Source organism: Bos indicus x Bos taurus, chromosome 3 (genome assembly GCF_003369695.1).
Source record: "Bos indicus x Bos taurus breed Angus x Brahman F1 hybrid chromosome 3, Bos_hybrid_MaternalHap_v2.0, whole genome shotgun sequence".
Taxonomy (NCBI): domain Eukaryota; kingdom Metazoa; phylum Chordata; class Mammalia; order Artiodactyla; family Bovidae; genus Bos; species Bos indicus x Bos taurus.
The window spans coordinates 30,726,101-30,753,442 of NC_040078.1; the positions used below are offsets into that span (position 1 = coordinate 30,726,101).

At 50.7% G+C, this 27,342-nt stretch overlaps 2 protein-coding genes across 6 annotated transcripts; one reads left to right on the top strand and one right to left on the bottom strand.

Annotated features, from left to right (window-relative positions):
• Positions 1-7,835: 7,835 nt before the first annotated feature.
• FAM19A3 (family with sequence similarity 19 member A3, C-C motif chemokine like) lies at positions 7,836-17,635 on the bottom strand. 4 transcript variants are annotated; one of them, XM_027536138.1, is made up of 6 exons: positions 17,258-17,629; positions 16,063-16,116; positions 14,583-14,698; positions 13,755-13,904; positions 12,687-12,811; positions 7,836-11,355 (listed from the first exon to the last, which is right to left on the bottom strand). In XM_027536138.1, exons 3-6 carry the CDS (start codon positions 14,695-14,697, stop codon positions 11,344-11,346), a joined length of 402 nt encoding a protein of 133 aa, XP_027391939.1. In that variant the 5' UTR covers position 14,698; positions 16,063-16,116; positions 17,258-17,629; the 3' UTR covers positions 7,836-11,343. The 4 variants fall into 4 exon arrangements, with proteins under 4 accessions (XP_027391939.1, XP_027391938.1, XP_027391937.1 ...); XM_027536137.1 differs by lacking the exon at positions 7,836-11,355 and adding an exon at positions 16,284-16,346 and having other exon boundaries at positions 11,961-12,811; positions 17,258-17,633; XM_027536136.1 differs by lacking the exon at positions 7,836-11,355 and having other exon boundaries at positions 11,961-12,811; positions 17,258-17,632.
• Positions 17,636-20,660: 3,025 nt separating this feature from the next.
• On the top strand, positions 20,661-26,411 carry PPM1J (protein phosphatase, Mg2+/Mn2+ dependent 1J). Of its 2 annotated transcripts, XM_027536140.1 has the most exons (10): positions 20,661-21,006; positions 22,607-22,721; positions 23,188-23,475; positions 23,765-23,877; positions 24,166-24,250; positions 25,028-25,146; positions 25,351-25,414; positions 25,569-25,676; positions 25,793-25,944; positions 26,089-26,411. In XM_027536140.1, the coding sequence occupies exons 1-10, from the start codon at positions 20,681-20,683 to the stop codon at positions 26,234-26,236; spliced, it is 1,518 nt and encodes a 505-aa protein (XP_027391941.1). In that variant the 5' UTR covers positions 20,661-20,680; the 3' UTR covers positions 26,237-26,411. The 2 variants fall into 2 exon arrangements, with proteins under 2 accessions (XP_027391941.1, XP_027391942.1); XM_027536141.1 differs by lacking the exon at positions 25,569-25,676.
• The last annotated feature ends 931 nt before the right edge of the window (positions 26,412-27,342 follow it).

Consider the following 27,342-nt stretch of genomic DNA (forward strand, 5'->3'; position numbering starts at 1 on the left):
TTCATGAAAGAGATTAGTGCCCTGATAAGAAGAGACACAAGAGAGATGATACCTCTCTCTTGTGTCACATGAGGATATAGCAAGAAGGCATCCATCTTCAAACCAGGAAGAGGATCCTCATCAGGAACTGAATTGACTGGCACCTTTGTCTTGGCCTATCCAGCCTCCAAAACCGAGAAATAAATTTCTGCTGTTTAAGCCACACAGTCTATGATATTTTCGTTTCAGCAGCCCAAACAAGACAAATGTGATATTGGTTGCACAGATCAGTCATATTCTATATGAAAGAGGGGGCCTAAATAAAAAAGGTTTTCATTAGGTGCCATATTAAATGCAGGCTACCACAAGGTAATTTAACAGGGAAAGGATAGTCTATTCAATGAATAGTGCCTGAATAGTGCCAGAATAGTGGGATCAGTTCAGTTCAGTCGTTCAGTCATGTCCGACTCTTTGCGATCCCATAAACCGCAGCACGCCAGGCCTCCCTGTCCATCACCAACTCCCGGAGTCCACCCAAACCCATGTCCATTGAGTCGGTGATGCCATCCAACCATCTCATCCTCTGTCGTCCCCTTCTCCTCCTGCCCTCAATCCCTTCCAGCATCAGGGTCTTTTCAAATGAGTCAGCACTTTGCATCAGGTGGCCAAAGGACTGGAGTTTCAGCTTCAACATCAGTCCTTCCAATGAACACCCAGGACTGATCTCCTTTAGGATGGACTGGTTGGATCTCATTGCAGTCCAAGGGACTCTCAAGAGTCTTCTCCAACACCACAGTTCAAAAGCATCAGTTCTTCGGCGCTCAGCTTTCTTTATAGTCCAACTCTCACATCCATACATCACCACTGGAAAAACCATAGCCTTGACTAGACAGAGCTTTATTGTCAAAGTAATGTCTCTGCTTTTTAATATGCTGTCTAGGTTGGTCATAACTTTCCTTCCAAGGAGTAAGCGTCTTTTAATTTCATGGCTGCAATCACCATCTGCAGTGATTTTGGAGCCCAGAAAAATAAAGTCAGCCACTGTTTCCACTGTTTCCCCATACAGAAAAAAATGAACCTCAACTCCTCATACCACATTTAACTTGAAATGAACTATAAAGCTAAAACTCTTGTGTTTAGGATAGGATAACAAAGGAGAAAATCTGTGCAGCCTTGCATAACGTAAAGATTTCTTAAGGAAGACCCCAAAATCACAAGCCATGAAAGAAAATACTGGTCATTGGACTTCATAAAAAATGAGACACTCTTTGAAACATAATTAATAAAATGTAAGACTCACCTGGTGGTACAGTGGATAAAGATCGGTTTGCCAATGTAGGGGACACCTACATTGGTTTGATCCCCAGTCAGGGAAAACCCCACATGCCTCGGAGCAACTAAGCCTGTGCACCGCAACTATTGAGACCATGTGCCATAACTACTGAAGCCTGTGTGCCTAGAGCTTGTGCTCCACAATGAGAAGCCACCGCAGTGAGAAACCTGTGCACCTCAATAAAGAGCAGCCTCTGCTCACTGCAACTAGAGAAAACCCTCACGCAGCAATGAAGATCCAACACAGCCAAAATAAATTAATTAATTAAAAAAAAAGAAAGTGTAAAGGCAAGCCACATAAGAAAATATATGCAAAACATAACAGAAAAAGGATTTATACCTGAAATACATAAAGAACTTTTACAGCTCAATAATATAAAACAAATAACCTGAAAAAAAAATAAACAAAAGATTTGAACAGACCTTACACTAAAGAAGTATATGACTTTTTAAAAACATGAACACATGAAAAGTTGTTCAATATCATAAGTTATTAGAGAAACGAAATTTTAAAATGCAATGAGATACAACTGGACATTTACTAGATAACTAAAATTTAAAAGACTAACAATACCAAATGCTGGTGAATTTGTGGAGATGATTGGAACTTTGATATACTATTGGTTATAGTGTAAAACGATTCAACCACTTTGGAAAAACAGTTCAACACTTTCTTATAAAATTAAAAATTCACTTTTCATATAACCTAGGAATTCCATTTCTAGATATTTACCTAGAAAAGTGAAGTTATATATCCACACAGACTTGTTCAAATGTTCGTAACAGCTTAATTCAAAATAACCAAAAACTGGGGAAAAGTCCAATGTCCACGGACAAGAGAAAGGTTAAACAAATTGCAGTGTAACCAGATAACACAACATTACTCAGCAATAAAAAGGAGTAAACAACAGATCCTTCCAACAGTATGGGTTCTCAACAACATTATGCTAAGTATAAGATCAGATCAGATCAGATCAGATCAGTTGCTCAGTCGTGTCAGACTCTTTGCGACCCCATGAATCGCAGCACGCCAGGCCTCCCTGTCCATCACCAACTCCCGGAGTTCACTCACACTCACGTCCATTGAGTCAGTGATGCCATCCAGCCATCTCATCCTCTGTCATCCCCTTCTCCTCCTGCCCCCAATCCCTCCCAGCATCAGAGTCTTTTGATGATGAGTCAACCCTTCGCATGAGGTGGCCAAAGTACTGGAGTTTCAGCTTTAGCATCATTCCTTCCAAAGAAATCCCAGGGCTGATCTCCTTCAGAATGGACTGGTTGGATCTCCTTGCAGTCCAAGGGACTCTCAAGAGTCTTCTCCAACACCACAGCTCAAAAGCATCCATTCTTCGGCGCTCAGCCTTCTTCACAGTCCAAGTCTCACATCCATACATGACCACAGGAAAAACCATAGCCTTTACTACACGAACCTTTGTTGGCAAAGTAATGTCTCTGCTTTTGAATCTGCTATCTAGTATAAGAAGTCATACACAAAACAGTTCATACTGTATGAGTCCATGTATATGAAATTCTCGAAAGTACGAAAATACAAAAATATAATATGTGGTGACAGAAAGTAGTCCAATGGTTGCTTGGAGCCCAGGTATGGGGGTGGGGAGGTGGGGAGAGGGTGGGGCGGGGTGTGGGGGTGGGAAGAGACGTGGCGGGGAGGGTAGCCTGGGGACAGGGGACAAAGGCACTTCTGAGGAGACGGAATTGCTCTGTATCTTGATCATGATAGGGGGTTAAAAACGTGTTGAACCTCATCAAAAAGTCCACCTAAAACGGATGCTTTTATTATATATAAACTCTACCTCAGTAAAGATGACTTTTAAAAGTAAGGAGGCACAGCATTTAATTGGGCTTCAATTCGAACAGACAGCATCTGTTTCACCTCTCCACTGGCACCCACTAGGCCCTGGTCCTTCCTACCAGGAGACTTCCCACGAGTGCCTCAGCCCGCCATCGGGAGGAGTCCACGGGTTAACAACCCTTGGCAGCTCTGGTGTACTCCCGGGCCGGGAAAGGGAGTGGGCGAGGGCTTTCACTGTTGCATCCTCGGCGGACGTGGGGCTAGTGGTGCCCAGGCCAATCCCGCCGCGAGTGCGGAGCGGGTGTTGCGCGTCCAACCCGAGATGCACACCGCTCAACCGGAACACAGACGTCTCCCGGTACCTGCGCCCGCGACGGCGCGGACGTGGGCGGGACGCAGAGGACTCCAAGCGTCCCCGAGGCCTCGGGATTGCACCGTCGCGTCCCGACACCAGGGTTGCTCTGACTCGGCGGGACGCGAGCAGGACGCTGCCCACCGCGGTCTACCCGGCGCCGGAGGTGTTGGGGGGTGGCGGGTATGGGGGGCGAGGGGGACCGGCAGGAGTCAGGCGGCCCAGCACCGCCTAACGGGGAAGCCGAGTGCGGTTGCCCGAGCGGGTCGTAGGAAGGAGACGCCTCCGCCTCCAGAAGGATACCTGAGAGAGCAGAGCGCCACCTGGGGATGACGCGCTCTGACCCGTTGAGTCCCGCTAGATCAGCCCTGGGATTTCTTTGGAGGGAATGATGCTGAAGCTGAAACTCCAGTACTTTGGCCACCTCATGCGAAGAGTTGACTCATTGGAAAAGACTCTGATGCTGGGAGGGATTGGGGGCAAGAGGAGAAAGGGACGACAGAGGATGAGATGGCTGGATGGCATCACTGACTCGATGGACGTGAGTCTGAGTGAACTCCGGGAGTTTGTGATGGACAGGGAGGCCTGGCGTGCTGCGATTCATGGGGTCGCAAAGAGTCGGACACGACTGAGCGACTGAACTGAACTGAACTGAATCCGCACTGGCCTTCTGTGGTGAGGTCGCCTCTTCGCGGGCCCCCTTCCCGGAGGCAAAGCCCTCACTCGGCACCTGACCTCTACTTAGAGTGGCCAGCAGTCTTCTGGGCCCTCTGCGCTCCACAGCTCGCCCTCTGAGGCAACTCGCAGAGGCTCGCCCTCTCACAATCGCTGCTTGCTGACCGCCTCCTGCAGGTTCAGGGTCTCCAGCAGGGGCACCTGCACATCCTTCCCATTCCGCCACCAGTGCCCGCAGAGACACACCTCCCTCCCCAAATCTTGCACACAACCCTCAGTCTCCCCGACATAACACACACACGACCTTCCCGCCATTATCTCTTGCCCCCGTCCCTCTTTTACATCTTCTAATTGACTGTTGTCTACAATTGCAACCAATTGTTTCTATGTAAACTTAATTAAAAGATTTCCCTGGAAAGATTGTTGATGTTCAATCGGCTTACTAGCAAGCAGCTTAATTTTTAAAAATCAGTGACTAAGAGCAAACAGCATTTGCGCGTCTCATTTACTGGTGGCTGGCTACCCTAAGGGCGCTTGTATAAACAGGGTAAAATCTACCTTCCTGTTCAGAGCGACGGTGAGAACCTCCACCCTCCAGCCTAGAGAGCTGTCCTGAGTATCACACTCACGGAGGAAAATTCAGCATCCCGTCCTCTCGGTCATCAGTGCCTCTAGACTTGGTCTTTGGCTAGTCCTCAGTGCAGGGTGGGAGTTAGCTGCTACTGTGCTGCTGCTCTTGCTGGCTTCCCAGGTGGAGCCAGTGGTAAAGAACCCTCCTGCCAATGCAGGAGAGGTGAGAGATGCAAGTTAGATCTTTGGGTGTGGAAGATCCCCTGGAGGAGTGCAGGGCAACCCACCCCAGTATTCTTGCCTGGAGAATCCCAAGACACAGGAGCCTGGCAGGCTACAGTCCATAGCGGCCCACAGAGTTGGACATGACTTAAGTGACTGAGCACAGCCCAAAAAAGAGACTCCAGGGAAGGGGCTGCAGGCCTGGAGAGGGCAGCATGCTGGTATGCTGGGCTTTTAGTATCTTTCAAGCAGTATATTGGCAGTCATGGCCTTGTGCATGGGGTCAGTGCTGGCGCTGAGATCTCTATGATAGTAGCAGGAAAGAAAAAAGTAAGCATCCATTAGGGAATGGAGAAAGATTTCAGAGTTTGAAAATATACTCCTCTCCCTTCCTCTTCCCCATCTCCTGCACCCAGCCAACCACTGCTTTTGATTCCAAGTGTTATTATTTCTTACCTGGATTATTGCCAAGACTGGTAACTGATTTCCATGTCTGCATATTCACACTGTCATCTGGTCTTACATCTGTCCCTAAAGTGGCAATCTGCCTCTTCCCTTGTCCCTGGGCCCTAGTAAGCTCCTCCATTGTCTTGAACTAGAACTCAAACCACACGGTGTCCAGCTTCTTTCTGAGCTTACCCTTGGCCAACCTTCAGCTGCATTTCTCACCATCTCTACTTACCTGCTATATTCCAGGCACAGCTAGCTATTTACTTGAACTTGTCTCACACTTTCCTCCTTTGCAAATACTTTCGCTCAGCCTTTACTCCTCTTTTCTGTCCAACACACACACACACACACACACCTTTTACATGGTTGATTCCCACGCAACTCTAAAGACTCGGTCCTCAGGATGCCTTCCCTGTGCTGGACCTAGTTTCTCGTCCAGACAGTTCCTCCTGTAGCACAGAGGACACGCCTCTATGATGGCGCTTACTATCCAGTCTGTCCTCTGGCCCCTTTCACCTTCCCTAAGTATTAATTGTAAAGTATTTGGACTCTGAGCAGCTCAGTCCCTGAGGAGATTACAAGAAAACACTTCATGTGTAGTGAAAGGATATGAGCTTTAGAACTAAGTGGACTTGGGTTCAAACTTCCGATTTTCTTGCTGTGCAATTTTTAGCAATTTACTTAACCTCTCTGAATCTTCAGATTCCTTGTCTGTAAAATCAGAATAATAATACCTACCTCATGGAATTATTGTGAGCATTAAATGAGACAATTCATATTAAAAATGTCTGCTCCTCAATTCTCACTTACATGTGCTTTTCCTGGTTCTGACGACCTGGCTAGTGAGACAGCTACTGAAAGGTCCTTAGACATTTTTTCCTCTCTGAGCATCTGCATCTACAGGCAGTTGTTGATAACATTTACCTTACAGGGATTTATGGAGATGAGATGATTCAAGGTATATGAAACCAGTTTATTAAATTAAAATGACATGGTAGGACCCAAGCAGAAAACACTTTATTCTTTATCATACTTTCACCTTTAACCTTTAACACATGGACTCATTTTTCGTGATTCTGGATGAAACTTCAGGCAGTTTCTGTATATTTTCCTGTTTACCTTCAAGTAGTAAATAGTCCTGATAACTTTCATGAGTGAGAAAATTGAAGAAAATAATTGGTTAATATTTATATTAATACACTCATATTAATGTAAGGAAGAAATACTTATAACTACTAGTCTTCATTTCTGTAACGGGTCATGTAGTCAAAGTTGGCATTTTTAACTTCTCTGAAGTTGGCATTTTTAACTTCTCTGCTATCACTCCATATTCCTTTTGCTTTCAGCAAATACCTCATCTAATATAGTCACTGAAAGACACATATATATCATATTTTACTTATGTATAACTAATCTAGGCAGACAAATCAATTTCTAAGTTGGCAGAGCCCAGCTCTGTGAGTTTGGGAAGGAAAAATCCCCCTGGGGATCACTAAGAGTAACAATAAAGGAGCCATTCCCATTCCAGCCCCTTAATTTTCAGACTCATGAATCCCAGCTATGTGAGAAACAGCACTATATATTGGTCACTGATTCAGGGCATATACAGCATCCTGGGGACATTAACTAAGCCCTGCCCAGTGTTGGCACTCAGCTTGTATTGTAACTCTCAAAAAAAAAAAAAAAAGAAAAGAAACACACCATTCTTTCAGGCCATTTAATTCAAGGTGATCAGACATATAAGACCTATGAATTCTATGATCATGAGCCCTTTACCATATTTATCTCATTTACTTTTAAATGAGTTCCTTGGTCAGACACTATGCTTGGTGGAATGCTGTGAGAATGAACAAGACATTCTAGAAGTCCATAGATGGTAGTTTTGGCAGAAGCAGGTGAGCAAGGAAGGAAAACTCATGTTCAGATCAATAGCGCATGCTGCTAAGTCGCTTCAGTTGTGTCCGACTCTGTGCGACCCCATAGACAGCAGCCCATCAGGCTCCACCATCCCTGGGATTCTCCAGGCAAGAACACTGGAGTGGGTTGCCATTTCCTTCTCCAATGCATGAAAGTGAAAAGTGAAAGTGAAGTCGCTTAGTCGTATCTGACTCTTAGTGACCCCATGGACTGCAGCCTACCAGGCTCCTCCGTCCATAGGATTTTCCAGGCAAGAGTACTGGAGTGGGATGCCATTGCCTTCTCCGATATTAGGTGTCAAAGGATGTCTGCTCCAGTAAAGAAACCATGTCTGGGACAGAAACTGAAAATAGAGTCCGCCTGGTTAAGTTTACGATAACTCACCGTCATTTTCAAGATCTGTCTGTCTTCTATACAGAACAAGCACAGAACAAGAAGTCTTGTTGGCTATATGGTTTCTCTGCAATGACTTGCTCTGCTATCATAGCAGGAAAGAGTAGTCACAGACAATAATAAGCAAATGAACATGGTTATATTCCAATAAAACTTTATTTACAAAGACAGGTGGTGGACCAGATGTGGCCCATGGGCTTTGGTTTGCAGACCCCTGCACTAGGCTCTAAAGAAGCCTTAAGCCATCAAAACTGGCTGCACAGGTCTCCCAAAGACTGATAAGGGCTCCATTCTGTCTCCTCCAAGAAGGACAGAAATCAAGTTTTAATTATTTTGTGTAGTGCTTTGGTGTTTTGATGTTCTTCTGAATGAGTGATCTCAATCCCCCCTTTTATCCCATCTCCCCTCTTTCTGTGTAGACATCTCTAAGTGCTTCCCTTTCTTCTTCATTCTGTCCTTTTGAATTTACAGGGTCAGGCGATTTTAGAGTGAGGCTCTTTCACATTCATCCTTGCTAACATTCTGGCTTCTTTTCAGATCCCTCATCTATACTAGGGTAAGAGGCAATGTACAGTAGGATAAAGAGCACTTGTCTGGATCACTGGGCAGGATCTGCCACCAGCTTGCTGTGTGATTTTGAGCAAATTACCTTACCTCTCTGAGCCTTCCTTTTCTCATCTGTCAAATGAGGGTGTTGGTTAATGATCTCTAAAATCCCTCCTAGCTCTAAGATTGTGATTTTAGAAAGTGGCAGCTTCAACTCCAGCCAACTGTCAGGGGCCATTAATTAGGATGTCACTCACAGACCTTAATGAAACTGCCAGGAGGCCACAGAAATTAGCCAAATGATCTTCTGCAGTTGGCAATCTTCCTTCCAAAGCTGGGTGGATAGAGTTACCAGCCAACTCAGGAAATCTGAGAGCCCATCCCACTTAAGGCAGAAAAGGAACATAAAATGACTCCAGGACCTCTGTGCTCCAGGAAAATTCATTTGCATTCCTATACTGCCATTGAGATAGCTACAACATGTGCACAAATATTGACTTAGTTGGAAGCAGGATCCAAGGGAGCTTCTGTTGGGAGATGGCATGCTTTTCCTTCTCCACCAGATCCTGTTGTATGGGGCTCTCCTGGCCATATAAAGAATACCCCTCAAAGCCCACCAAATAAACATATGAATGGGTCAAGAGGAAATGGAGGCTTTGAGGAGTTAAAAAAATGAATGAGCAAACTCCAGCATGTGCCAAAGGAAAGCAGTCTTCTCTGAAGCAAGGATGAGCAAGGTCAGGGAGGACCAAGGAGCCTGGATGAGGCAGGGGCTGGTGGTGGTTGGCCGCTCAGGTATAGTATCATCCCCCAGCTCACAGCCCAGTGGCTATAGATGAGCAGATGGGCAGGAGACTGAAGCCTTCTCCCTCCCTCCTGGACACAGTCTCAAGGGATGGGAAGGGAGTAGAGAAGCCCACATCCTGGCTTCGAGGAGAGCAGGCTCTTACTCTCCAACTCAGTTAAAGCTGTCTCATTTGTAGCCTAAATAATTCACTCGCCAATCTCTCAAGGAACATTAGAAGAAAAACAAAACCTGACCCAGCCCTCCAGCTCAGGTTCCCACTGCACTGAAGACAGGCCGGGAGGCAGACCCAAGCTTCAGAGATGGCCTGCCTGCAAAGGATCACTGGGGCTGGCAATCTTCCAAAAATTGCCTGGGGCCTGGTTTTGTATAGCCCTTGAACTGAGAATGGTTTTCACATTCTAAAAGGTTTTTTTTTAAAATATCATGAAACAAAATAAACAACAAAGATGAATATGCCACAGAGACTGTCTGTGGCTTGTGAATATTTACTATCCTTTCCAGAAAGTAGGCCAATCCCTTAATTCATTCCAAAACCTTGAAGGAAGCAATGACCACCTTTGATCTACTCTTTGACTACCCCCACCCTTATGACCCCACTGTGTGCAGAGAGATTCAAAGTTGTCAGAATTCTGACAGTAACAGTCTAGCCCAAAGCCAGCATCATTGTTCATCCTGTTACCAAAGCAATGAAAAGGCAAAAAAAAGAAGATAAACCCCTGAGTGGGGTGAATGTTCTTGATTTTCCGACATGGGGAGGGAGGGAGAGAGAGTAGCAGGAAGGGCTGAGACTAACCCCCAACCCTGATTGTCTTCTCTGAATTCAGCACTGTCCCAGCTGGTCTCTACTGACCTTCCCCTCAAGGCCCATCACATCCCACAGTCCTAGTGATCCTAGCCGATCCCAGCTGATGCCAGTAGTCACTGAGGCTGTCTGTGATTTTCTTACTGATGCGACATCCAAGTAATTTGCATCTCTGAGGCCTGTGTATCTGTCATCTCCAAAGTATCTAGGGTGCCAACCTCACTGGCTGACCCTCAGGCCTGGATAGAGTCTTTATCTAGCCCACCAGGGGCTCCCCTGCTGCCCAGAAGGGCCTTAGAAGGAAGAGGACTCTGACCAGCCAGCCCTGGACACTACCTAGACCCTCTCTTGGAGCCAGAGCCTCTGAGAGGTGCAGACTCCTAAGGACTCCGGAAGAGACAGGTTCGAGAGGACAATGAGGCTGCCAGCTCAGAGTGCCCACCTGTAACTGGACTGTCAGGGGTCTGTTTGGAGGTTTTGGGGCTGAGGGCAGAGTGGAGATCCAGTGGCCCCACATCCTGGTGGGTAGATGTTCTGGATTATTTCAGAGAGGAGTCACCTTCGTAAAAGTTCTTGCTCAGAATCATTTTGCTGTCCGGCCAGTTCTTTGCAGATTCCTGTTCTTGAGCTAAAAACAGCATGGAAGACCCAGGCTGCAATCCTAATATCCAGGCTAAGTGAAAGGTTAGCAGTCTTAGAGATTTAGGAGCCCAAGCTGTGAGACCTTGGGCCAGTCATCTCATCTCTGTGGGACTCAGTTTTGTCATCTGTTAGAATGAGCAAACAAACAAAAACTTGGGGTACCTGGGTGGGGGTCGTTTTACAATCCTGTCCAGCCCATACCCAGCATGCCCAAAGCAGGCAAGGCCCCTGCAGAAGCTTTTCGGGAAAGTTGTTTGGCTTCATCTCGGCTTTCCCTTCCCAAGTCAATTCAGTCCCATTCAAATGAGATACAGCTAGTCAGGCATCAGGGGAGAGTTTTCCTTTAGCAGGTCAGCACTTGCTGGGGATTCAGAGGGACATGAAGTAGGGAAGTAGTGGGTGGTGAATACGACCTCTTGTCTTTGTGCCCTGTGGCTAGAGGGTGGCCGACGAGGTGTGGGAGTCCCCTCCCCAAACCCAACATGCTCACAGCATATGGTCCAGAAACCACAGTCTGCTACCACACACTTTAGTCTAAATTATCGAGAATGCCTTTCGTCAGCTCTTCAACTTGATTGAACATTCCTTAGGGGTAGGGATTGTATCTTGACCTTCTGTCTCCCAGGAGAGCCCAGCATCACAGGTATGTGACTGGAGATGGGCCTGAAGATATGAGGTCTGGATCTGCTCTGAAGTTTGACTGCAATGTCCTGGAAAGAGTCCCACGTACTGGGCACAGGGTATGGGCCCAGGTAAGCAAATCCCAATATTTGCCGGCTGATAACTGGACACCCTTCTCTCATCCGTGGCTCAATCAAGCTGTCGGGTCATGACCCCAAGAGCTATCGTGTCACCTAGAGAACAAGTGATGCAAGAAGGTTAGAGAAGGAAATGCCTGTGCCATCCCAGCATGCCAGAGACTCCCCTGGATATGCAGGTCATGTAGAGGTCATTGCTGCTGCTCCCTTCCCCTGAAGCAGTCCAGACTGGGAAAGCACAGCCTGGTGGCCCAGGCAAACTCAAATCACTCACATGTCACTGCTGTTTTCTTCAGAGTAGCTAACAAATGGCAAGCACAATGATCTACAGGCTACAAACCCAAATCTATGAACTCGTGACCAACGTCAGAAGCTCTGGGGTGGGTCTCTTCTAGTCTTAAACCTACTCAGCATGACTGTGTCCTTGCATGCCCGAAGATAGGAAGCTTGACTTTAGGTCTGGCCACATCTTACTTTGCTGTGGCTCCTGTTCTATGCCCTGTGAAAATGTTGCTCTCTTCAGAACTCCAGAGCTGGCCTTTTCTTCTCTGTTGTCTTGTTTGCATGCTTGTTTGCTGGGTGTGATGGTGAAGAGGGAAGGCAGGAGGCAGAGTTCCGGCCTCCCCCACAGTGTGACTCATCTATACGAATGGCCATGACGGAGTGATACAACTAATCAACTGTGACGCACATGGAACTGCTAAGAGTTCAATACAATTTTAATGACCCCTTGCTCTGTGGGGCGGGCAGCAAGCCATGAAAATAACCACCCTCTCCGGTGGTGTCAGCACAGCAATTCAACCAGAGGAAGGCAGGTGTCAGCTGTAAGGAGTGAATCATGGGAGCGTGGGGTGGGGCCGGTGGCAGGGGCAGGTGGAAAGAATGTCCACTGCAGAGATTCCACTTGGAATTATCTAGGTTATTTCCTCAATTCTCTACTTTGTTCTAAGGACCTGACATTTTCTGGGAGGAAAACTCACTGAAGGCAGAGGGGGAAACCAAGGCTTAAGGAGCAACGGAATCTGCCCAGAAGGACATGCATGCATGCGTGCATGCTAAGTTGCTTCAGTCATGTCTAACTCTTTGCAACCCTGTGGACTGTAGCCTGTCACGCTCCTCTGTCCATGGGATTCTCCAGACAAGAGAATCCTGGAGAGGGTTGCCATTCCCTCCTCCAGGGGATCTTCCCAACCCAGGGATTGAAACTGTACCAGAAGGACACACTGGATTTCAAATCCAGAAGACCTGACTCCAGTCCCTAGAGTCCAGACAGACCCAGCAGAGACTGTCTGGAAATGAGCCCAGAGGGTCTGCTGCTTTCGCTGTGGGAAACCAACATTCTAGATCCCAGGGCTCTGTGCCCCTTTGTCCCACCCACCGTGAAGGCAGAAGAGCAGGGGTGGGATGCAGTGTCCACCCCTGGATACCTTGGTGGTTCTGACTTTGTGTCCACTGCTGCAACTCCACCCTGACAGGTCCGGGAGCACTTTACACTCCTCCCCTGGCAGGCAGGGCTCCATGTGACACCACCACTTCTGCAGGACTATGGAGGCTGTGGGAGCAGGAGGCAGTGAGGGCAGATCTAAGGTCTCTGCATGCAGTGGTAGGGGGTGGGGGGGGCTGGTCTGTGCAGAATGAAGGGCACGTTCCCACACACCCTGGCTCTGAGCCCCGCATTTCTCTTGTCTTTTCCCAACTCTAATCTGCCTGCAAGGCAGTATTCGGGCTGAGGCCTGGGGACACAACCACACCAACCTCAAGCCTACTGACCTTCCATCTCACCAAAGCCAGGGCAGGGTGACGGGGAAGTGGTCTCTCAGGCAACCCTTGACTTGAGCCACCTGGTTAATAGCAGAGAGGCACAGCCTTCTACATACACTCTAGGACAAGTGAGCAAGTGTGCAAGTCATCTGAGGGGGCCACAGGCCAGGAGTGCACAAGTAGGCACGTGTGTGTGAGAGACAGGGAGAGAGCACAAGTGGGCGTGTTTATAGTGCTGCCAAGTGAGCATAAAAAAATAAACATGGGCAGGGCTGCAGGAAAGGCATGAATAGGAAGGAATCCACTGCTGAGTGACGTGTGTTAAAGCTGTTAAAGAATGAGGGTAAAGGCGGGCTTTAGGGTGAGAGGGGTGTGAGAGGCCTGGGAAGGAGCTGCTGGTGAAGAAGTCAGCGTCTGCAGGAATGGGTGTGAAGTGATGAGCCTGCCGGAAGGCTGAGAGGATCCACCTGAGGAAAGGGATCGGTGCCTGTGTCAGGCAGTAGGTGCGGTCGGGAGGGAGGGCACGTGCATGTGACAGCACTTTCCTCATCTCTGGGATGGGGATGGTCACATCTGTGCCCCTCCCCCCAGAGGTGGCCCCTTCATTTGAGACTCCCAGGGTGAAAGCCCTGAGATGGGCATGAAATTGCATCCCCAGCAGATGGCGAAGCCTGGACAGACCTTCTTATCTCTCTGACCAGGCCCTCCCCGCTGGGTCCCAGCCTCTCACTCACCATCCACACAGGAGGGCTTTGCCCGGGTGGTGCCAGCCACCTGGCCGGAAAAGCAAGAGCATTTAACGGTCTGGGAGCGCTCCTCGATGTGGTTCCGGTTACAGCAACGGTGGGTGGCGATCACCTCGCAGGTGCCCTGCTTCACGGGGACTGCAGGGGCCAGCACAGATCCAGATCGGGTGGCCAGCCCAGGCCAGCGGCCCTCCTCCCCTTCCCCGCAACTCCATGTCCTCAGCCCCTCCTCCCAGCTCGGGCAGGGGTAGGTAAGAGATTTCCAATTGCAGGGGAGGAGGAAGTGGATGAAATCTCCCTGCCACGTCCCAGGGCTCCTGTCCTTCCTTCCTCGCCAGTGAGGCCACACTCATCACCCTGGCATTGTCTAGCCCTTGGGCAGGAGAAAGATGGAGTCCACACCAACCCCCACCTCCTGGCCTCCTCCGGGTGAGGCCAAGGGCCTCGGGGCTTACAATGCGTGGGGGAGGATGATCCGCTTACACCAGCTTTAGCTATCCCAGAAGGAAAACCACAGAATTAGGCCAGGAGGCTAGACTTAAGCTCTGACCCGGGGGTGCCTCTCCCTGCAGAACACCTTCCCGGCTGGAAGGGAAGGCGAGAATGGGTCTAGTGGTGCCTTCTCGGGCTGGGATAGCAGAGAGGGCAGAGTTCCTGGGTGAAGAACAGGTGCCAGAACCCCTAGAATCTGAGGGTTTTACTCTGCCTCAGACATCTGCCTGCTGTGGAACAGGGTGGGGTGGTTAGTGTCCAGCTTTCCAGGCATCTTGGAAAACCACATGCCCCCTGGGGTCGGTCCCACCACCTCCTCCAAACCTGTGGGAGTTGGAGGCTGCAAGGAAGCTGAGGCCAGGCAGGTCCACAGCCAGGCCAGGCAAAGTGCCAGCAGCCAGCTGCCCGTGTTCCAGGTCTGCGTGGCCCTCTCACGCATCCTGCAGAAAGAAGCACATGCCCTGCTTGACTCTAGGCAGGAGCCGCCCCCCAGCCACCCAAGTGCCCAGTCCCAGCACTGCTGTGCCACATGGTCTGGGAAGCACAGAGTGGGGCAAGACCCACTTTGTCCCCAGGGAGCTCTCGGCCTAGCACACACTCACTGTAGAAAGTGGTGAGTGCCGGAGTAGGAAAGGGGTGTAGGAAAGGACATGTTCTGCTGGGAATAGCATGGAAAGCTCTGTGGAAGAGATGACACTTAGGAAGTGTCTTAGAGAATGACGTGGACATGGTCCCATGGAGGGCTGTGACATGGGAGGAATAATAATGCCAATTCCCATGTGTTGAGCACCTGACCCACACACTCTGCAACCATGCTCTTGAATCCTTCACAACTGTCCTACAATGTAGAATTATTTGTACCCATTTTACAGATGAGCAAACTGATACTCAAAAAGTCTGGACACAATCTAAATAACCATCAATAAAGGACTGGCTGAATACATTGTGGGCCATGTGTGCAAATACAGTCCCATACAGAACGCTGTTAAAGAATGAGGAGATGCTGTATGTACTGAGGCATGCAATGGTCTCCAAGGATAACCCATCATTTAGGGGGGGAGAAAGCAAAGTGCAGGGTGATGTGTATTCAATGTGTAAAAGGGAGGGATTATATATGTTGCTCAAATATGAGTAAGCTAGCTCACTCTGGAAAATGTACCACAAGACCCTAATAACATTGTTTGCCACCAAGAAGAGAAAGTAGTGGTCTGAGAGTGAGAATGGGTTGACCGAGAAGTAAAGGGGAAAACAGACATTTTTTTCTTCCTATTGCTCTTTAATCTTTTGGATTCTGAACCATAGGAATCTGCTAGCAATTCAACTTAAACAAAAATTAAATATAAAAAGGAAGAGATGGAATGGAGGCTCAGAGAAGTCAAATAACTTGCCCAAGACCAGGCAGCATGTGGATCGAAAAGCCCTGAGCCCAGAAACCTGTGCTGTTCCCACTGGACCACTTTGTTTTTGCTCTCTTCCCCTTTCCTTCTCCTCCTTCATCTTTGTTGGTTCACATCTCCCAAATCTTGCCCAGATAGTGGACTAGAAATGGAGGGAATCCCAGGGAAGCAGAGGCACAGAGCAGCTGGGAGCCACCAAGAGCAGAAGAGACCTGAACCCCCCTTTCTGCTGCACTGCTGGCCCCTTGGGGCATCACTGGGCTCCCTCAGGTGCCAGCTTGGTGCTGGGGACACCAGAGGCCAAACCAGATGCCAGGACTCAGTTGCTCCCATGCTCCTTTTGGCAAGAGTGATTGATCTATGTCTACTCATGCACCCCCCTTACCAACTCCCCCTTGTCAACTCACCTTTTTTGGAATCCTTTAACTTCTGTCTGTTCATCCACTGGCTTCAGACTCTACCTAGACAAGCAGGAGAGATTCTTGTGCTTTGCAAGGGACAGAGGGAGCCTGTGGCCCTCCAGGGGGTGGAAGAGGGCCTGGGTGAGGGCTAGCGGGTGGACTGGGCACTGAAATAGAACCTAATTCTGAGGCTGTTCCCCAAGGTGCCAGGACAGGGGGTGAAGTACCTCCTCTGCCTTGGGAATTTGCTGAGGGCCTTGCAGACTCTGGGAACACGTAGGGTGTTAAGCCTGAAAAGAGAAGCGGGAGATGGTAGGAGGTGTCTACGAACCAACGCTATCACCTCTTTGGTCTTGGGAAGGGGATGAAGGCCAGAGAAGTGTTTCTGAGCAGAATCTGACAGACTGCTGCTGGGGAGAGGCTCCTGAAAATAACAACCCCCGAGGTCCTGAATCCTCTTTGCTGCCCCCTCCCCTCATCCTGCTTCGCACCTGCTTCCTGGACTGCCCAGGAGCTGGCTCAACTCTGCCACCCTCGCCCCCATTCCCCCTCCAGGTTTCTGAGCCCCAGAGGCTTCAGCTCCAAAGGTCTGTTTTAAGACCTCCCCTCTCTCAGCCTCCAAAGGGAGGTGGAACTGGGGCAGGTCAGATGGTGGGGCTCAAGAAGGATGGAGAGCCTCCTGTCGTGGCTCCCCAAGAGTGAGAGCCCAGAAAGGACTGTGGGGGCAGATGGAGGAAGTGGTGCCAAAACCCCCTGGGATAGGTGTTCTCCAAAAGCAAGGAGATTCTAGAAGCACTTCTTTCCTGAGTTGGTATCTCTTCTCCCCGCCCTCTTCGGGAATATTTGTTTTGATAATTACAAAGGCAGCCCCCACATCCCATTTTTCTCTGAGCTGCCACATCCTCCAATCTAACGTTTTCATCTCTCTTAATGAACCTCAAAATCCAAAAGACCTCGGAGTGTATTAGGTGGGTTCTCTGGCATTCTATTCCCTCCCTTAAAGAGAGCTAGAGAGAGAAGCTTCTGGGATTTGTTCTCGGGCTTCCACACAGCTGCCTCAGTTTCCCAGGCTGTTTCCCCCAAGCCCCTGCATGCCAGCATAGGGTTGAGAATGTGAACTACAGGATCCACCTTTCCCCACCTCTCCCGCCCCACGCCGACTCAGTCCTCCCAGTTCTGAGCCCCCAAGTCCGGGACCTACCTGCCCCAGGCGGTGACAGCTGATTCTACCGGCCTGAGGTTCTCTTCACCTCTGAGCCCAGGATGGAGACCCGAAAGGGGGACTGAGGCCAGCTCCGGTGCTGTCTAGTCCGGAGCTCTGTTCCCCTCACCAAGTTGCTGTGTCCCCGAAGCGGTGGGGCTCTGGTCAAAGTGGCATCACGGTCAGGCGGGGCCCGCTCCGGGCACCGGGGAGCTCCGGGCCCGCCCGGCCAGCTCTGCAGAGCTCAGCCGGGGTCCCTCCGATGCTCCCGCCCGCAGGCTGGGGAAGTACGCGGCAGCCGCGCCGCCTCCTTCTCCTCGCCCGAGGCCGCTCTCGCTTCCCCAGCCCAGAGCGGTTGTCGCCTCCGCCTCCCGGACGGCGCTCCGCCCGCCCGGCGGGCACAGCGACCCCTGGCGGTCGAGGCAAGACCAGGGGAAGAGGGGAAGAGAAGCCATTCCCGCAATGCGGTCCCTGATGTAGGCTGGGGTAATTCGGAGAAGTCCCTCAAAACTCTGGACGTCTTAGGGCTTGGGGTGTGGGTGCTGAGTGTGAGGACAGCTCACTCAGAAACTTTGAGCCTTGAAGATTTCCGAACTTGCAACCATTAGTCGTATGTGATTATTTAAATCTAAATATAATTAAGTTTCTCATTTATACTCATGATATTTAAAGTGCTCAGTTGCCACATGTAGCTAGGGACTACTGCATTGGGCAGAAAAGATATAGAACATTCCTAAGTTGCACAAAATCCTATTTGACAATTTCTTCTGGATAGATATGTTATCCCTTCGGTGTTTAAATGTTAAAAATCCAGGAGGAAATAACAAACGATCTCTGCTTCAGGAGTGGTGTCCTCTGGGGCAGGAAGGACCAGGAGAGGTACGAGGGTAGGAGCCCAGAAGGCAGGAGGGCTTTGGTAGGCCTGTGGGTGACCTCAGCTTGGGAACTCTTGAGACCCAGTTTCTTCATCACCATAAAAACCGCAATGTAATTGCCATGTACAGTGTATAATTCATTACAGGTGATCTGAATGTGAAAGTATTAGACAAATGAGAGAGGGAAGTGGTGGTTGGTGTGTGAATTTGTCTCTTAATTGAAGGCTATTCCTCCTAATTAAAGAGGAGTTTCAGGTTGGAGTAATGGGGAGGGGAGAGGCAAGGGGAAGAAGCCCAGTTCTGGACTCTGAGCCACTGCATGTGGCCCAGGACAGAGGGACTTCTCTTAAGGATGCCCAGTTCCCACCCCTAGCCGAGGCCTCGCACACTCCTGGCAGGACCAGCCCCTGAACAGTTCTCAGCAGAGAAGAATATCCCACAAGACTCCTTCTTCCCACTGCATGCCTACTTTTCCCTTTCACTCTGTGCTGCCTTGGGGATGAACAGAGGTGGTGACCTTCTCACCAGGTTCTGGGGCAGTCTGAGGATGGAGGAGGTGTGATGATGCCAGGAATAGCTGGTGAGAGATTCAGGGAGAGGAGATCCTTAGGATTTGGGTATGGTCAGAAGGCTGTTCTGGAGCCCAAGGAAACTGTTGACATCCCTGTTGACCATCTGGTGCTGAAAGTAGGAGGTCTTTGGACCCTGGCTCTGTAGCCCACTTGCAGGCACATCATGATGGATGTTGTGAAGAGCAGGAATTACGGAGCTGAGGGAAAAAAAAAGGAATTACGGAGCTGAGTGACACAGAGAAGCGGTAAGCAAACTGTCCCAGAAACACTGAATAATAAAAATAGCCAGGATGTTGTATTTTTTTCTTCTGTCTTTAGCTTGCTGTGGCTGTTTATGCCATTTATCTGTGAGCTTGTTTCAGTTTTTCTCAAACAGGAGGGAAATATCCTTAGCAGCAGCAGCAAGTCCTTTATCTCCATCTGCCTTGCCACTCTGTGTGCCTTTGGGTCTGACTTTTGTTTTTTCTTTTCTTGTGACTTCTTTTTTATTTCTCTCTGCCCAGGGTGTAGGTGTAATTATAGAAGTCTACCAACCTGAATGACCACTGTGATATTTTTATTTGGAAGCTACCAGGAAAGTCACCCCTTCTGGGGCTATAGGCTAGCCAGGAACAGAGTCGTATTTGGGAAGCACCCACCAGACAGAGTCCAGAAATGGAATAGCCGTCATGAACTGGGTGCCAGTGACCTCTGAGGACTACCCTAACTTGCATTAGGACCTTAAGGGCCTTGTCCCCATTTGAACCATGCATGGGGAAGGAGGTGTCTCTGGAAGCCCAATCAATTGCCAGGCTTAGGGACCATAACTCTTTCAGCAGCCTGTCAGTACCACCCTCCCCTCTCAGGTAGGCACTTAGCCTGGCCTCTGTCTCCCCCCGGTGGCAGTCACAGAAGTTGTTCACCTGGATTGCTCTCAGTCTCTGTGTTAAGAGAAAGAGGGTGGCAGAAAAGGAGCCCCTACTCCTCTGCTCTTCACCCTTCTTCTCTTCACCCTTCTTAACCCTTCTTCTCTGATCTAGATAAATCAGTTTGATTCTTAAGATAGTATCAGTTTAGGTGGTTGGGAAATGGACACAGGCATAAATTTCACACTGGGTTGTTGACCTCCTGGAATAAGTCATGTAAAATAACAGGAACGTCCAAACCTGCCTCATCCATAAAAAGAACATAACAAAAACCTACCTTGCAGGGTTAGTGTGTAGTGTAAAGGGCCTGAAGTAAAGTAAGCGTTTTGCAGAGGGACCATTATGTAGTTAGTCCTCAATAAATGGTAGTCATTGTTGTTATCCTTACTACCTAATTCTTCTGTGGTCAAGGGAGGTTTAAATATGGAAATGTGGGAGGAAATTGTGTCCTGAAAAAAAAGTGGAGTGGCAACCAATCTGACGGATCTAGAGGTGGTCTTCACGGGGAACAGTGTCTCTAGGAATCCAGGAACTTACCCAGCTCCCCAATTCAGGATGACTGGCTCCAGCCTGCCTTGTTACCACCTCCACAGCACCCCAGCAACAGTTCGCTCGCCCTCATTCTCACTCTGGCAGCCCCAGCCAGAGGTGTTATCACACCAGAGCTTCACACCCAGCGGTCCCTGATGGAAGTCATCAGCTCCATCACGCTCTGGGCAGGCTGGCCACAACGAACTGAGGTCGAGGAGATACCACCTTCCCGTCACAATGGGAAAGTTCTAGCTGATGTCTAATCTAGAGTAAGATTTCCTTTTCTCTGTTCCCTCCCTACAACAGCAGACCCTTCTTCCCCTAAAAAACGGAGGCGGGAGAAGCCGGACGGGGTGGGGAGAGGCCACTAGCCCGCAGGGCCGGTCCGGGAGCCGGGAAGATTTGCCCGGGACCCGCCTGGAGGCGGGGAACCAATGGAGGGACCGAACCGATCGGAGCGAGCACCGCCCCTCGCGAGCCCTAGGGGGCGGGGCCTGCTCTGGGGCGGGGCCACGGCCGAGGGCGGGGCAGGGAGGCAGCATGCTAAACCGGGTGCGCTCGGCCGTGGCGCACCTGGTGAGCTCTGGGGGCGCCCCGCCTTCGCGCCCCAAGTCGCCAGATCTGCCCAACGCGACCTCGGCGCCACCCGCTGCCCCTCCACAAGCTCCTAGGAGCCCTCCGGCCAGGGCTGGGAGCGGGGGTGCGGCTCCAGCGAGGACAGTAGAGGCTCGAGCAAGCTTCTCCCGACCGACTTTTCTGCAGCTGAGCCCCGGGGGTCTGCGACGCGCCGACGACCACGCTGGCCGGGCTGTGCAAAGCCCTCCGGACACCGGCCGTCACCTGCCTTGGAGCACGGGCTACGCCGAGTGAGCGCCCCCAGGGGCACCCTAACCAAGATGGGACCCCCTCCCAACCTCCTCCCCACCTCGGCATTCCTGACCCTCGGATGCATCCCCCTCGCCGAGCTCGGTGCCAGGGGGCTCTCTTTTCCCAGGACTTGCTTTCCCTGGGCTTCGGGCCGCACCCGCTCCCAGCCCTTTTCTCAAGTCGGGTGCAGCTTTTTCTCAGGATCTTCTAGCTCGCTGACTGTCCTCATCCGCGCCGCTTCAGAACCTTGTTCTCTCCCAGAGCCGGGAGGGTGAAGGGCCCGTGAACGATGAGTTGGCCAGTTCTCAGTCGCGGCCCCGTAGTTAAGTGGCCAAGAGAGGGGAGGTGTCAAGGGCCGGGGGTCCCTTGTAACATAGGAGATGGCAGCTGGAAAAATTCCTTGGGCTTCCCGACCCCAGCGCCCCAGTTCCCTGTCCCTCTTACCGTTCCCCTCCCCCTCCACACCCAGAAATAGCCCGCGACACCAGGCTGCCGCCGGCTTTCCCAGGGGCGGAAGGTGGGGGGGCGCCCGGGGGAAGCGGGAGGGCCCCCTTGAACACCCTTTGGTGGGTGGACTTGCCCTGGCCATGCAAGGAAGTGGACCCTCGGGCCAGAGCGGTCAGAGTGGCGGGCGGGAGCAGCCGGCTTGCCCCAAGGCCACCTGGGTTTTGTTTGTCTGTCTGTATGCCATGAGGGATCTTAGTTCCCTGACCAGGGATCCGGGACCGGAGGTGAAAGCACCTAACCACCGGACCGCCAGGGAATTCCCATAGGGCCCGTGGATTTTTAATGCATCTGCTGGGAAAGCAGAGCACTTAGGAAGCTGAGGGTGCGGAGGGGCTGAGGGTGGTGGCTGGTGGACCTGTGGCCCCACTATCAGCTCCTTTTACTTCCTATTTGGAAAGAGTTTGGGGTTGTGTGGCTCCAGCACAGTCCGTGGGGTCTTCCACTCCTACCCTATTTCAATTCCTCTTTCCTGATATGGGCTGGAACACTTACTCATTGCCAAAGCAGCAGAAACTGGGACTTCCATGTTAAGACGCCAAGCTTCCAACACAGGGCGCTCGGGTTCCATCCCTGGTTGGGAAACTAAGACCCCACAAGCGGTCAAAAAACAAAAACAAAACAAAAAAACAAAGCAGCAGAAACTTTCACGGATGATTTTAGGATAAAGGTGGGTGTACTCATGAGGGTAGGGTGGGGTCTTGTGGATAGGGCACTAGAACAGTTTGGGGGAAGGCGCACCACGGTGGATGTAGGATCTTGGCAAGCCAAGAATTAAAACCTCCTCCCCTTCATCCAGGCCCTCCCCCAGTGGCACCATCAGGGTGTCCCCTTAGCCAGAGGTGGGAGAACTGAGGTGGGAAAGTGCTGCTGTGGCTGTGGCCTTTCTAGAAGGCGGTGGAGCCTGACACCCAGACTGTACTCCTTGTGACTTGCCCTGCCTCCCTTCTCCTCCTCCCTCTGGCCTGGTTCCCAGGTGGCTGTGACCTTTTTCAGCTTGGCCAGCAAGCCAGAGAGGGTATGTGTGTCTAAGGTGGGAGTTATTCCAGGACCTGGCCTGGTATCCAACCTGATGTGGTCACTCTGGCCTGATAGGGTCATCAACGCTGGCAAGAGCCGGCACAATGAGGACCAGGCTTGCTGTGAAGTGGTGTATGTGGAAGGCCGGAGGAGTGTTTCAGGGGCACCTAGGGAGCCTAGCCGAGGCCAGGTAAGCCCCCCAACCCCCTTCTTAGCCTCCAGAGACACGGGAGACACCTCTCCCCAGGGATTCCAGGCATTTAGTTTTCATCTGAGCCACGCAATACATCCTAAATCACTAGCTTTCTGCCTTATGGCACAGAACCTTTATCTGGCATTGCTCAGATTCTACCATGTCAGTATGAATATTTAGTTTTCCACTTAAAATGTAGATGCTTATGTGTTTATTGATGATTTAAATAATTACCATTGCTTATGTTTGCATCTTTATCCTTTGAGTTTGACTCTTTTGATGCTTTGCTTTTAGACACATTGTAGGCCCTTGGTGAATGAATGAATAAATCTAATTTGCCTTTAATACCAAACTCTGACTTCCTCTCTGATGTTTATATGGATGCCCAGAGTCTTGCTTTTCTCCCTGCATAAAACACACACACACACACACACTCACTCACCTCCAACTTTTCCTTCCCCAGGGACTCTGCTTCTATTACTGGGGTCTGTTTGATGGGCATGCAGGGGGCGGGGCTGCTGAAATGGCCTCCAGGCTTCTGCATCGCCACATTCGGGAGCAGCTAAAAGACCTGGTGGAGATACTCCAGGACCCCTTACCACCTCCCCTCTGCCTCCCGTCCACCCCGGGGGCTCCAGGTTCCTCTGATTCCTCTCAGTTGGTTGGTCCTCAGTCCTGCTGGTCTTCACAGAAGGAAGTGACTCATGAGAGCCTGGTAGTGGGTGCCATTGAGAATGCCTTCCAGCTCATGGTAAGTGGGTGGCCCAGGCCAAGGGCCTGCCAGGCAGACACTCTGGTCAACTATGTATAGGAGTCAGGTGGCCTCAGGAGGTGACTCTGAGAACCCATAACTGCTTCGAAAACCTGAGCAGAACTTGGTTCAGAGGCGGGGAGGGAGGGTGTGTTATACAGATGTCTTTCCTACTCTCCACCAGTGTGGCTTGCCTGGGCCAGTTTATTTCTGCAGATGTGGGCCGGGTGGCTGTGTGTATTGAGTCTCTTCTTCATCCACCCTGCTTTGACCCTTCCTCATTTGGCAGGATGAGCAGATGGCCCGGGAGCGGCGTGGCCACCAAGTGGAAGGGGGCTGCTGTGCACTGGTTGTGGTCTACTTGCTAGGCAAGGTGTACGTGGCCAACGCAGGTGACAGCAGGTATGGGGTGGCAGCTTTTAAAAAGGCTCTGGGCGGGGGCGGGGGGGAGGTGGCAGTCAACTTTCTGGGATGGAGGAATAGAAGAGAATGAAGTGGTGGGTGTTAAAAATCAAAGACTAGATGGGGTCAGGAGGAATCACAGACATAAAGAATGGCTTGAAGTAACTATGAGGGGAAAAAAAACGAGGTCTGGGTGAGGGACTCTGAGGGCGGGCCTTGTCTTTTTGGAATTCTTCATGTGAGGGTGCTGAGTAGAGCCAAGTCCAAACCTTTTCTTTCTCTGGGCAGAGCCATCATTGTCCGGAATGGTGAAATCATTCCAATGTCCCGGGAGTTCACCCCGGAGACTGAGCGCCAGCGTCTTCAGCTGCTTGTAAGTAAGAACCAAACCCTCTGCTCCCATTCCTTGTGGAATCTTGTGCCTCTCTGTACTGTCAGGTCCCAAGGACTCTCCCACCCCCACCATACAGACAGACAGCTCCTTACTGGAGCTTACTGGGAAGGCCCCTTCACAGACTAGGGAATACAGGGCTGGGCTGGCGTGCAGGACACAACAGGAAGGAATGTGGGCTGCCCCAAAGCTCCCACTGTGGCCCCCACTGAGGAAGGAAGTGCAGTCAGAGGTGGGGAAAGGAAACAGCAAAGGCCCCTAAGGAACAGGACGGCTTGGTGCTTTAAAGCAATGGCTTAGGAGCTGGGCTGCCAAGGATCAAATCCTGGTTTCAGTACTTTGCTAACTGTGTGATCTTTGACAATTCCCTTAGCTTCTCCACGTATCAGGAGTTCCTACCTTAAAGGCTGTTACGAGGATTAAATGAGTTAATATGTTAATATGAGAACAGTGCATGTTACAGAGTAAACTCCACTTAAAGTAAAAAGTGTTAGTCGTCCAGTCATGTCCAACTCTTTGGGACCCCGTGGACTGTAGCCCACCAGGTTCTTCTGTCCATGGGATTCTCCAGGCAAGAATACTGGAGACGGTTGCCATTTCCTTCTCCAGGGGATCCTCCCAACCCAGGCATTGAACCCAGGTCTCCCACCTGACCCTCCTTAAGGGTCTGCTATAATTAACATCATCTGTACACCAGGATGTCCTGTAAACGTAATGCCCCCCTGGCCCTCTGCTCTCTCTGGTCACTCCCAACCCCAGGGCTTCCTGAAACCAGAGCTGCTGGGTGGTGAATTCACCCACCTCGAGTTCCCCCGCAGAGTTCAGCCTAAGGAGTTGGGGCAGAGGATGCTGTACCGGGACCAGAACATGACTGGCTGGTAACACTTCCCTCAGAGCTGGGGCCCATTTTCATGGCAACGCAACCAGTCCCTGGCCAGCAGCACAGTGGAAGCTGGAGGCCGGGCTAGTCTGGGAGTTGGGGGGTGTGTGCCCCTTCTTAAGGGGTTTGTATAAGGGGTGTGGCTCCTAGGGGAGAGGGGCTTTGATGCCTGGGTGATGCCTCCTCTACTCCCCCTCCCCAGGGCCTACAAAAAGATCGAGCTGGAGGATCTCAGGTTTCCTCTGGTCTGTGGGGAGGGCAAAAAGGTAAACTCCATGGTAGAGGTGGGAGAGGGCAGGAGGACCCATCACAACTTGTCTAGGGAGGTGGAGGTTCTACCTGAGGGTCGGGATGGAGAGGGTCCACGGTCCCAGAGACTCGAGAGAGGGCTAGAGCAGCGCCTCTCCTCATTTTCTTTAGGCTCGAGTGATGGCCACCATTGGGGTGACACGGGGCTTGGGAGACCACAACCTCAGGGTCTGCAGTTCCACGCTGCCCATCAAGCCCTTCCTCTCCTGTTTCCCTGAGGTGAATCACACGGGCGCCGCCTTAGCCATACTCTCCCTCCTCTGGGGGTCTCGGGCTAGCTTTCACCTGAGGTTGCTTTATCCCCAGGCTCCCTCTGCACCCTCTTTCCCCACCAGGTGCGAGTGTATGACCTGACGCAGTACGAGCACTGCCCAGATGACGTGCTAGTCTTGGGAACAGATGGGCTGTGGGACGTCACCAGTGACTGTGAGGTAGCTGCCACTGTGGACAGGGTGCTGTCAGCCTATGAGCCCAATGACCCCAGCAGGTAGGGGTTGTATGGTGGCAAGGGAATGACGATGGGGAAGGAAGGGACAAAGGGAAGCGATGCTGGGAGACCCACATGAGAGCCTGTGTACCCATCTTCCCATAGACATGTTGGTACATGAATATGCACATGTGCTCCTGGCAGGTACACAGCTCTGGCCCAAGCTCTGGTCCTGGGGGCCCGGGGCACACCCCGGGACCGTGGTTGGCGTCTCCCCAACAACAAGCTGGGTTCCGGGGATGATATCTCGGTCTTCGTCATCCCCCTGGGAGGGCCAGGCAGTTACTCCTGAGAGGCTCAAGCCCTGAACCTCCCACCACCATCCCAGCCTCTCCATGCTTATGCCTCTCCCAACCCAAATTCTGAAGTTGTTTCCCTGACCTTCTTTAGTGGCAACTTAACTGAAGAAGGGGTGCCAGTTAGATCTAAAGTTATAGCTCTTGGCAAATAAACCAGATGAATAAAGATGTGTGTCTTTATTTACTTTGACTTAAAACTGAAAGGTAAGGAAAATCTCTTTGGGGTGGTGGAAAGAACGCCAGAAGAGCCCTAAAAAATGTAATGTTCCTAGGATCTTTGCTCTGCTCTTTCCACTCCACACACTCTCATCCTGTTCTGTGGCTTCATCTTAGAGCTTGTGTCTTCCAAGGCAGTCCAGACTTTTCCTGAGCCTTAGACCTACATATCCCCGTGGTCTTCCAAACATCCCCTAGATATCCCACAAGCACTTCAACTCAACATTCCTCTAAATGAATCCATCATTTCTCCCACAAATACATCCTTCTCCTGGCTCTATCTCAGGGGGCACCAGCTCAGCTACTCAAATTAGAATTCTTGGAGCTGATCACCTTTGGTTTCTCTTTCTTCCTCATCAAGCTAATCAATCATAAAGTATTGATGATTAAATATTTAAAAACATATTTCTATTAGGTGGCCCAGTGGTAAAGAATCCACCTGCCAATACAGGAGACGTAAGAGATGTGGCTTCCATCCCTGGGTCCAATCCCTGGGTCAAGAAGAGCCCCTGGAGAAGGAAGGAAATGGCAACCCACTCCAGTATTCTTGCCTGGCAAATCCCATGGACAGAGGAGCCTGATGGGCTACACTCCATGGAGTCGCAAAGAGTCAGACATGACTGAACGACTGAGCACACACACAAAGTCACTACTGTAGTCCTTTAGTATACAAGCCTCCTAACTCATCTGCTGATTTTATTTCCAAGCCACTTCCCTGTTTACCCAGTAAAGATTACACACAGCAGCCAAGGAGCCGTTTCTACCATGTGAATCTAAGTTGGTGATTCCTCTGAGAGAGCACTTTAGTGCTCCTTATGGCACCTAGACCAAAGCTGACACTCAGCTGTTGATGGGGCCACTGCTTCCTTCTCCAGTCCTGTCT